This window comes from Gastrolobium bilobum, unplaced genomic scaffold (genome assembly GCF_033153095.1).
Source record: "Gastrolobium bilobum isolate Gb01-03AN ecotype WA unplaced genomic scaffold, APGP_CSIRO_Gbil_v1 utg16612, whole genome shotgun sequence".
Lineage (NCBI taxonomy): Eukaryota > Viridiplantae > Streptophyta > Magnoliopsida > Fabales > Fabaceae > Gastrolobium > Gastrolobium bilobum.
The window spans coordinates 24,387-36,377 of record NW_026898709.1 but is presented as its reverse complement, the minus strand read 5'-3'; the positions used below and the strand labels follow the sequence as shown (position 1 = coordinate 36,377).

The window sequence follows — 11,991 nt, the reverse complement described above, 5'->3', positions numbered from 1 at the left end:
GCTGGCAAGGAAAATGGATTCAAATTCTCTGATTCAATCCTAAATACATGCATGCAGTAACAAATGACAACTATTACATGCTACTGACTACTACTATTATTTCCTCATAAATCAAATCAGTCTAAAACTAGTTATTATTTAGTAATGAGAATAGCCAGTGTACTAGCCATTCAGATTTCCAATCTTATCTGCATTCATCAAACTATTTACAAAGTCATCAATGTTGTTGTCAGAGCTTCCTCCTTCATCAACTGCTTCCCTAGCCAACTTCATCCATTTATTGGCATTCCTTCTGATCTCTTGGCTTCTTTTACCCTCCATTACTACCTTCAAACTTTTGACAAATTCTTGCTTCCTCACAACTCCATTCTCATCTTCCTTGGGTCTCACACCAACCTCCCATATTTCCTCCAAAAATTTAGCATCAGGCAATTGGTCAGCCCACTGTGGCAAACACACCACCGGAACCCCAAGGCTCAAAGTTTCAAGTGTGGAATTCCAACCACAATGGGTCACAAAGCACCCAATGGCTTGGTTAGCCAGCAATTCAAGTTGGTTGCACCATGTGACAATTAAACCCTTTTCTTTTATCAAGTCTATGAACCCATTAGGCAATTTACCTTGCTCAGATTCTCTTAGAACCCACAAGAAACTCACTCCACTTTCCTTCAATCCCCAAGCCACCTCTTCCATTTGTTCTGCTGTCAAAGATACCATGCTTCCAAAGGAGATATACACCACAGACTGAGGTGGCTTTGATTCCAACCACTTGATGCTTTCTTCACTTAGTGGCTTCCACAAACTTGCTCCATATCCTTTGTCCCCTTTAATCCTCCCATCTAAATAAGCAGAAGGGACCATTGGACCTATCAACTTAACTGGACAGAGCTCAGTTAGGCCTTCCACCACCTTTCATACACAAGGAAAACATCATCATCAACCATGTCATAAACTCATAATGAATTAGACAAAAAAACATGATATAAATAAATGAAAATAATATAAATAAATGGTTAAGCTATATTATATTATATGAATGAAGTTGTACCTCGCTTTCTAATGCTTCAAAAGTGTTGACAAACATCCAATCAGCATGGTTCAAATTAGAGAACTGACTCAATTTCATAGCCATGTAAGCAGGGTAACTTTGAGGAAACCTTATGAAACTTGGAAGATCTTGACAATTCAATGGAGGAAGGCCAGGAACCAACAAGGGTAGGTCTTCCAAATTCACAGGAAGCTCAATTAAACCATGGTGTATGCGGCAGAAAATGTTGCAAACAGCAGCTGAATTCGTGAAGAAAGAGGCTCCATAAATGCCATGTTGCTTGGCTACATCAAGAGCCCATGGAAGAAAAGAGTCATAGACAATGCAAGTGACAGGGGAACTAGTGCTTTGAAACTTTTCAACAAGCTGAGACAGTGTTCTTGAACCATTGGTCCTGAATGAACTCAGAAAAAGTTCAACGTTTCTGGCTTGGGCAAAGCCACCCTCGTCGAACCCATCAGAGATTGGTTCGACGCCAATGTTGGGTGCGGTGATGGACTTCACTGTGTAATGGGTGGTGGCAATTGTGGCCTTCACACCTTTTGAGGCTAATCTTTTTGCAAATTGAACGAGAGGGCTAATGTGGCCTTGTGCTGGGTATGGAAGAACAAGGACATGGACATTGTTCTGACTCAGCAGACCCATTTTTTTTTTTTTTTCTTTCTTTCTTTCTATGTTGTGGTTTTGTTTAATTTTGATGGGTGATAGCTTCACCTAAACACCCTTATTTATAGGCCAGTTTAGCAAAAGTTGACAAGTCGGCGTGATAGCCGATTTTATAATAGTCTTACTTTATTTTATTTTATTTTTAAAAGGAAAGAAAGAATAAATGACTTTCTTTTATTGATTCGTAATTAATGAATTTGTTTATTTTTCTTTTGTGCTTTACAGAGAAATATAAATAAATTTCTTCTATTAATTCATAATAATTAATGGTGCATTAATTGATTATTATAAACTAACACATTTTTAGTCATGTCTCTATCATTAATTGATGAGGAGGATTATATTTATAAACTATTTGTTTATAAACTCTTACAAACTATATTATTACTCTTAAAAAAATATTAAGTTACATTATTACTTTAGTGAGTATATAACGCAATATACAAAAAAAATTATAAACGGATAATTTTTTTTTATTATAAACCAACATGGATAATATGTTATCGTCAACCTAGGCTAGGATACTATAATAAATTTCTTTTATCATGGGGCGTTAGGTACAGGAGAAAATTTTTTTTAATCGGGAATCTCAATTTTCAAAAATATAATTTTTACCTTCAGTTTATTATAATACCCGTAAATTTAAATTTTAAAAAAATATAATTTTTTAAAAATTTTCAAAAATTCCGTTTACCAAACGTCCACTTCATGCGGTCAGTTTGTCCCTGATCCCTATGGATGGGCTGGGGACGATAAGGACAAGAAGTACGAGACTGTGTTGGTGAGTGGACCCGGAGTTACTCGAGTTCACGGAACTGTTACCATTGCGCCTCGTAACTATTACTAAAGATATTTCTTTATGGGTTCAGAATTTCTTCAATAAGTTACGCTGACTTTAAAATTACATTGTTTTTTATCTCCAAAAAAAAAACATTGTTTTGGATTTTTTAAAAAATAAGTATATTTTAAAAAAATTCACAAGGAAGAAATAAATTCTTTAAGATATTTTATATTTTTGAAAAAAGTGTTTTTCATGTTAGAAATAAAGTTATCTTCAGAAATTCTAAGATAAAATCATTTTGGGTTAAAAAAAATGGTATTTTAATGAATTTTAAATTACACTATATTTTTTTCAAAACTTCAAAACAACTTTGTTTTAGATTATCAGAATAATTTTATTTATCATTGTAGAAAAAAAAGTTTATACCTTGTATATTGTGAAATATTTTTCATTTTCTTTAATACAAAGTAAAAGTCAAAAACTCAAAATCACTGAAATTGAATCCCTTTCATTAAAAGTAACGGAAATGAATTTTTTTAAATATATATATATATATATATATATATATATATAACATGATTACGTATACAATGACAATTATATAAAGATAAATTAATAATTATAATTTTATAACTATATATTTTAAGGTTTTAATGTTTCTACGGTTAATATAAATAAATTAGTAACATTCATTCTCAAAATAATATTATTTTGGGTTAAAAAATTAAAAAATTATAATGAAAAAATTATTATGAAATAAATTATAATTATAACAATATCATGATTTCTACTCCAAAATGACGTGACTCAATATAGATAATTTATCTACATTAACTGCAAAAAAAAAAAAAAATCTTTATTTTAATATATCTTTTTCTCTTTTTCTTTTATTATTGGTCTATTTTTATGTGATTGTAATTGTACATAAAACTATCTCATGTTTTTTCAGCACTATCTGGATACAAAAGTAACACGACACCCTTTAATTTTTTTGTCAGAAAAAAAAACACGTGATATTTATTGTGATGCGATAATATTCTGTATATGTACTTTTTCGGACATGTCATATCATATGAACAAACTTGAACCTTTGAAGGTTTTAATAGTTTTGTTATAGGAAACGAATTATTATATATATATATAGAGGTAGGATCATTTGACACCGGTGTCAAAAAAAAGTTTGACACCTCATCTGAGAGCCGTTAGATTAAAAAATATCAACGATTCTAATTTGTAAGCATGTGACACCATTGATTTTTTTTTAATTTAACGACTCTCAGATGTGGTGTCAAACTTTTCCTTTGACACCGGTGTCAAATGATCCTGCCTCATATATATATATATATATATATATATATATATATATATATATATATATATATATATATTTTAAAGAATATATATTTATTTTAATTTTAATTTTAATCGTTATTTTTTGTTAATTATCCATTGTTGATTAAATTAATTAATTAATAATTAGCAATAAATTGTATTGTGTCATATGTTTACAAATCAGAGTCATCTTTTTTTATTTATTCAACGATTCTCAAATTAGATATTAAACTTTAAATTTTACTCCAATATTAAAAAATTCTACCATAATATAAATATATGTCCCATGAAAAAAATAACAAACCCATGTTTTAAACAAGTAATTGCATGAGTATGTTGAAAGCGAATAATTTTGTCAATATACATAAAAAATAATAAAGTAAAAACTACTTTTGTCGGTTGAATTTGAATTTGTTTATTAATCGAAGGTCGGCTAAAATTTATTTTAAATTCAGTTATCTCGATTTGGATTCTATGGAGCCTTCCACAGTACACTACGTATCTGCAAACATTTGGTTTTTATTATCTGTAAAGATGAATACTTTTGCTTTTAAATATTTTTTATTAATATAATATAATTATTTTTCGGGGAGTTGAATTTCTTAATTTATGAGTTTTATTTCAGTGACCAGCTGGATTCGGATTCCTTGGAGTTTTCAACTTAATATCTTCAAACATTTGACTTTTTTTTGGTACATTTGACTTCTTCTTTTTTTGGTGAAGGACATTTGACTTTTTTTTATCTGTAAAGATTAATACTTTTGCTTTTAAATAATTTTTGTTAATATAATTATTTTTCCGGTAAAGTTGAATTCCTCAATTTATGCTATTATACAAAGTGGGTTTTATGCTCTGAGTATCTTGCAATTATTCTTCCAAAAGTTTAAGATATTAAGTAAAAGTACATAAATAATAGTTTCATATCTCTTTTGAGAATTTTTTGAGTGTGTGGATAATATATAATTTCTTTTTTTAATATTATCTTGTGCCTTTTAAAAAAAGAAAGAACAAATGGAACAACAAGATCAAACTTTAAAATATTTGGTCATCGAATATATGTTACACAACATATTCTTCCAAAAGTTTAAGCTTTTGTTTAGTTAAAGGCACATTATTACAATATGTCATTTCTATTCTTTGTATTTTTTCATTTATTTTTTCATATAGTTAGTGACCATGTTCACCCATTCTGTTCTGCTTAGTGGCCACGTCAGCTGATTTGTTATAACAGAACTGCTACTGCTATCTTCAGCTACATGTATATATCTCACCATTCCTTTTGTATAGAAAGATATACAGCTAATGAATATACAGAATCTTTTCGTTTCTTCTTCTTGCAAATACTGGTTTAGTACTATTAACATGGTATCAGAGCCTCGCCCCCCCCCCCCCCCCCACTTTCTTATATGGCGTTTCTTAGCACAGGTAGGCTAGGCCTGTTGCATTGTCCACTCTTCAAGCCCAATGGGCTCTCGTGTGAGGGGGCGTGTTGAGATATATAGTCCCACATTGGTTGTATGTGCAACTAATGTAGAGTTTATAAGGTCTTGGGCACTCCCACCCTTTGAGCTAGCTTTTAGGGTGGTGTATCCCAAGGTTAATATTCTGCCTTTGTAAATTCTCTGACTGTCCACTTTGAACCATCTACTTACTCTGAGGCTTCTCAGCTCCCTGATTGGCAATCAGCAATGGATGCAGAATTATTGGCTCTGAAAAATAATCACACTTGGACTGTAGTCTCACTTCCCCTGGTAAGAATGCTGTTAGATGCAAGTGGGTTTACAAGGTCAAATACAATGCTGATGGTTGTGTTGAAAGATTTAAGGCCCGTTTAGTTGCTAAAGGATTCACACAACAAGAGGTAGTAGATTTTTCCCCAGTAGCCAAGCTCACCTCAGTTCGGGTTATTCTAGCACTAGCTGCCCTCAACAATTGGCATCTCATACAATTGGATGTCAACAATGCTTTTTTGCATGGAGATCTCCTTGAAGAGGTCTATATGACCCTACCACCCGGATATCATGGACAGGGAGAGTCCCTTCCAAATGTTGTATGTCGTTTACACAAATCACTTTATGGGCTCAAGCAAGCCTCCAGGCAATGGTTTGCCAAATTTTCTTCTACCTTGGTCTCTCTTGGCTTCATTCAATCACAGGTTGATTACTCTCTATTTGTCAAAAATTCTGCTTCTAATTTTACAGCCATGTTGGTATATGTAGATGATATTCTTGTGGTATCTAATAATTTCTCTGAGGTGTAGAATATTACATCTCTCTTGGACAGCAAATTTCACCTAAAGAATCTTGGCCCTGCAAAATATTTCTTGGGTTTGGAGGTAGCTCGCTCTTCGAAGGGAATCTCCCTCTGTCAACATCACTATGCTCTAAATATTCTCCAAGATTCAGGTTTATCTGGTTGCAAACCAAAATTCACTCCCCTTGAAGTTAACTCCAAGCTGTCCCTACATGATGGAGATTCTTTTCCTGATCCTACTGTCTTTCGAAGGCTTGTTGGGAGACTGCTGTACTTAACAATTACAAGACCGGACCTATGTTTTGCTGTAAATCATCTCAGCCAATTCATGGCTACTCCTCGGGTACCTCATCTACAAGCTGCTCATCGTGTGCTTGCTTATGTCAAAGCATCTGTTGGTCAAGGTCTGTTCTTCCCCTCTACTTCTTCTTCTCAACTGAAAGTCTTTTGTGATTCAGACTGGGCTTCTTGTCCAGACAGCCGACGGTCCATTTCTGGAAACTGTATTTTTCTTGGCAACTCTCTGGTTTCTTGGAAGTCTAAGAAGTAGCATACGGTTTCTCGTAGCTCAGCCGAGGTTGAGTACCGCTCCATGGCTCATGCCACATGCAAGGTTCTTTGGTTACTGCATTTACTCAAGGATCTTGGCTTCCCTCATCCTTCTGCAGCACATTTGTTTTGTGATAATCAAGCTGCCCTACACATAGCAGCCAACCCGATTTTTCATGAGCGTACCAAGCATATTGAAATCGATTGTCGTCTGGTTCGTGACTGCATTTCCCGTGGCACATTGAAGACCTTTCACATCAGCTCCTCTCATCAACTTGCGGACATGCTCACCAAGTCTCTGCCTCATTCACTTTTTTCTGGTCTCTTATCCAAGATGAGAATCATTAACATATACTCCCCATCTAGAGGGGGGAGTATTACAATATGTCATTTTTATTCTTTGTATTTTTTCATTTATTTTTTCATATAGTTAGTGAGCACATTCACCCATTCTGTTCTGCTTAGTGGCCACGTCAGCTGATTTGTTATAACAGAATTGCTACTGCTATCTTCAGCTACGTGTATATATCTCACCATTCCTTTTGTATAGAAAGATATAGAGCTAATGAATATACAGAACCTTTTCGTTTCTTCTTCTTGCAAATACTGGTTTGGTACTATTAACACACATGAATAATCAACAATCAATATGATGTTTTAATTACTATAATTGATTTCTCATTCAAATATTTAAAATAAGCATGTAAATATTTTCTACTACGTATTTACAAATTTTTAAAAATTATAAAATTATATTTACTTATTATTCTGACATGAGAGTTGGGACTGCTTGATCATTTGGACTTAGATATTCATATGTACTTATTAGGTTGACAAGTTATTATCATCATAAATTCTATGTCTTGTGGCAATTGACAACAATTTATGAGGTAATTGGCCAGTATATTTAGGAATCGCATATTAAGTGCGATTGTGGTAGCCGCATTAATTTGATTCAAATCTTGAATGTGGTGATAATTTAGTTGGTTTACGTAACCAAATTGGTGGCATATACAATGACAATGGTCAAATATATATACTAGCCGTGTATACCACGTCTCAGTTTTTTTTTAGTAAATATCATTTTTGGTCCTCAGAAAATTTTACGAGGCCCGTTTTAGTCTCTAGCAAATAAAAAGGCCCATCGTGGTCCATAAAAAATGTAAATTAGACCCATTTTAGTCCTTTTGAGGACTAGTATGACTCTTTTTTGAATTTGCGAGGACCATGATTTCAACTAAATGGGTCCTTACGATGGGCCTTTTTATTTTCTAGGGACTAAAACGGGTCTCGTGAAATTTTCTGAGGACCAAAAAGGATATTTACTTTTTTTTTTTATCTCTTCTTTTATTGCAACTTAATATGAAAAGTAAAACAAATTCATAACCAAAATTATAAAATTTTGAATATGAACCTCTAGATCATTTCTCTAGATGCAGGAATCAAATTTCAGATATTTTTCTTTGTACTATTTAACTCTGCCAATTCAACCTGCTCCGATTAACATTTTCCTAATTATTAACTTGCTACTTGTTTTTCGCGGACAAGTCAAAGACATTTAAATAGTAAAAATTCAAGTTTGAAATAATGAATCTAAATCTAATGACAGCACATGCAAATCATTTACGGGATCTCACCAGCCTTTTACGGCTATCAACTTGCATTCAATTCGAATACGGTAAAAGTGTACCAAATAGTGAAGACAGCATTTGTCTAAGGTTGTCTTTGAAGGAGAACCACACAAAATGAAACACTTCTGACATATATTAGGTGACGTACAAAAACGGAATTTATGATGTATAAGATGAGGTAATAAGTGATGTCGTAAGAGGGAGTATCACATTTGTTTCCCAACTCACTTTAGAAATCACTGTGCTAAGAAAAAGTTCAGTACTACAGTAGTTTCTATAATGATTTTATAGTTTATCTTATCATGTGGAGTTGTTACGATATTTTTTCTCTTTGATACTCGGGACATTGATCATATTGTCACTCATTTAATAAAAATTTACCTCATTGTTATTTTTGAATTTTTTTTTGCCAAAATGCTACGTCTGAATCCCGCTGGTCTGACAATGCCTGTGTTTTTGTCACGTGTCAGCATTCTGTCATTCTAGTTGGGCAGCCCAGCGAGAATGGTTGACCATTCAGACGCTGACACGTGTCCAGTCCATTCCCGCTTGTCAGACCAGCGGGATTCAGGCGTGACATTTTGGCAAATTTTTTTTCAGAAGTGGCAATCAGGTAAAATTTTGCCTAAAAAGTGGCAATATGGTCATTGTCCCTTGATACTCATCATCAGTTTGTGGGGCCGTTTGATGATAACAAATCTATTTCATGTAGTAATAAATAAATGAGATTGTATTGTCTAATATAATTAAAAATAAAGAAATGATTCAAAATCTCCCATGTATGGAATGTACAACTCTTTACTCGGAGGTTTTTTTTTTTTTTTTTTTTAATTTTAATGCTTCGAAAAATTCATATATTAATTAACAAAAAATATTTATCATTTTAAATAACATAATTTTGTGTTATTTTAGATGACATAATTAGTGATTTTTTACATTCTCTCTCCTCCACTTTCTCTCTCTTCTTAATTTTATAAAGGAAAGAGAATATAAAGAATTACCAGTTATGTACCAAAACGACATCATTTCATCTAAAATAACACAAATTTGTATAATTTAAAATGCAAATACTTTTTCGTTAATTTAATATATGAATTTTTCGTAGAATTAGTTTTAAAAAAACTGCTAGTAAAGAGTTGTACATTCCATATAAGGGAGATTTTGAATCATCAAGGAATGAAATTGAATTGAAATTAAGTTAAAAATTAAAACAACAAAAACATGATCGATTAAAAAAATTAAAATTAAAAATTTAATTTTAAATTTAAATCACCTTTTATTCACTATCTTAAAATAATAAAAACATTGTTTTAACAAAATTTGTTTTATTCAAAAAATTATTTTTCAAATCTGGTTTAACTGAGAGAAGATAAAATTAGATTAAAAAGAGTTATCTCTTAACCAAAAAAAACAAAAAACAAAAGATGCACACTAGTTTTGGTATTGTTATAGGGGAGGTTATACTCACTAATTTTTTTTTCTTACTACTTCTTACTATCAAATCTTAATTGTTGCTTTCCGTCAATCTAATGATTATAATTTATTGAAAATTAATAATTAATTAATAAATGTGATCCAATAAATTATAACCGTTAGATTGACGAAAATCAATAATTACGATTTGATAATAAGAAGTAGTTAAAAAAATAATAATAATATAACCTTTCTTTGTTAGTAAAAGGGAAGTGCATTCGAATATTGTGAGTATTTTTTCTTTTCTTTTCAAAACGTGCATTGAAGAGAAAAGGTACATTGAATGTGTTGTGAGTTGTTAGGATGAACGCTTGCTACACAGGGTATTGGTACAACAAGCGTATGTTCCGCATTTCAAGTAATATAAAATCCAGTTGAATGTATATCGGGGGTTGTTAGTTTTTGGCTTAAATAGCTTTGGTTTGTGTAAAATAATTTAAGTTTGATTTCATCTGTTAGTTTTGTGTAGGTCTAAATTATAAGTCTGGTCTAACCTATATTTAAAAAATAAAAGTCTTGACCTAGATCTTTTAACCTGTTTGAGTCTATTAAACATTCAATAATTAAAATAATATTATTTTTATATTAAAATAATTATTTTATATTTTTATTTAAAATAAATAATATGATATAAGCCGACATGTAAGTTTATAGATCTGACATGTAAAAAAAAACCTACAATCTACTTTTTAAATAGATCTTTTTAAAAGCCTAGATTTGCTATATTTGACTATATGTAATCGACCAAGCCTCACCTAATATTGGCTAGGCCATAAATTTCTGTACGCCGACCTAACTCATTTATACGCCTTAGTCCATATTTTTATTCCAAAGAAAAAAGTTATAAAAAAGAGGTGTAAAGAAGTTCAAAATGATAGACAAGAGAGGAAAGGAACAAATATTTGGAAATAATAACAGGTAAAGAAACAAATCAAGAGAATTTATTCAAAAAAAAAAAAATCAAGAGAATTTAAGGACATTAATTGCTATAAGGTAAACAATGTTGTAAGATAACACAATAACAAAGTCATTACGTTTGGTTAGTGGTGAAGAGTTTTGGTAATTTGTATTAGATTATGTGTTTGATTCTTATATCGATAAAAAAAGAGTTTTGCATCTATCATTTAACATGACCACAACAACTTTCATACAAACACAACATTTTGTGGGACCCACAATTTTTGAAACCACAAAATAAATAAAAAACTTTGGCACGCAAAACGAATCTCTATAACATAACACAATCACTTTTCCTACAACATAATTCTTATAAAACCCATAAAAAAACACAATAGCACTTTTTTTATTCTTTAAAATTTAAGAGAAGAAACAACACAGAGATAAATTATGGAAATAAAATATTAAAAATAAAGTAGATAATGATAGAAAAATTGATTAGAGTTGACTTTTCTTGGGTTAATGTTTTAGCACAATTCAACTTCAACCTCTTAGAACTTCAACGTACACATCTCTATGCAAATTTCAGATCCAGAAATTCAGGTTTCATGTTGCGTAATCTAGACGAAGGAAGGGAGAGTTGTTGACGTATACATATTGAAGCCAAGCCGAGGTAATGAGTGACGACACAAGAGTGACGTGTATACTTCTGTTCTGGAGCAATATCATAGTCAACTATCCATTATTAAGAATATTCCTATGGTAGATATATAGGCTTTACGTTTCTTATCTTGCTGATTTTTGGAACCAGGTGTCAGTGGTTTGGGTCATTACAACTTACAAGTTTTCTGCCAGAAACATTTTACGTAAGCTCATTTGACACGAAAAAACCGAAATAAAACGTGCAGATAAAAATGAAAAAAAATAAAACAAAATTTAAGCAGTTAACATTATTTTTCCCATATAATGACTCCAACGGTAAAAAGAGAAGGGAAAATTTTTAATGAAATTCATTTATTTTTATTTTTACCTCAATATGACAGATTTTTTTTTCCAAAAAAAAATGGAAATGTTATCTACATATTTTAATCGATATTGTTACAACTATCAACTTAACCGTGAGAGGTAAGTTATTCATTGATAGTGTGAAATTTTTATTTTTTATTTTTTAATGAGTTCTAATAATTTATTGAAAAATTCATTATTTTTTTATTTCGCGCTTTAAGTTCTGCGAATTCTATTGAAAACTCACAGATCTCCTCATGTGACGTGATTTGTGATTTTAGCCATTCACAAATCTCTTCAGTATCATTTTTGAGAAGGGTTTAAAGTCTTAATCCTAGACCCGTTTCGAATCGGAT

General features: G+C 31.5%; 1 protein-coding gene across 1 annotated transcript; it reads right to left on the bottom strand.

The window, feature by feature from the left end:
- Positions 1 to 162: 162 nt before the first annotated feature.
- LOC133318572 (UDP-glycosyltransferase 74B1) lies at positions 163 to 11,202 on the bottom strand. The gene is made up of 4 exons (XM_061520582.1): positions 11,199 to 11,202; positions 9,729 to 9,744; positions 1,049 to 1,679; positions 163 to 909 (listed from the first exon to the last, which is right to left on the bottom strand). Exons 1-4 carry the CDS (start codon positions 11,200 to 11,202, stop codon positions 163 to 165), a joined length of 1,398 nt encoding a protein of 465 aa, XP_061376566.1.
- Between the last annotated feature and the right edge of the window lie 789 nt (positions 11,203 to 11,991).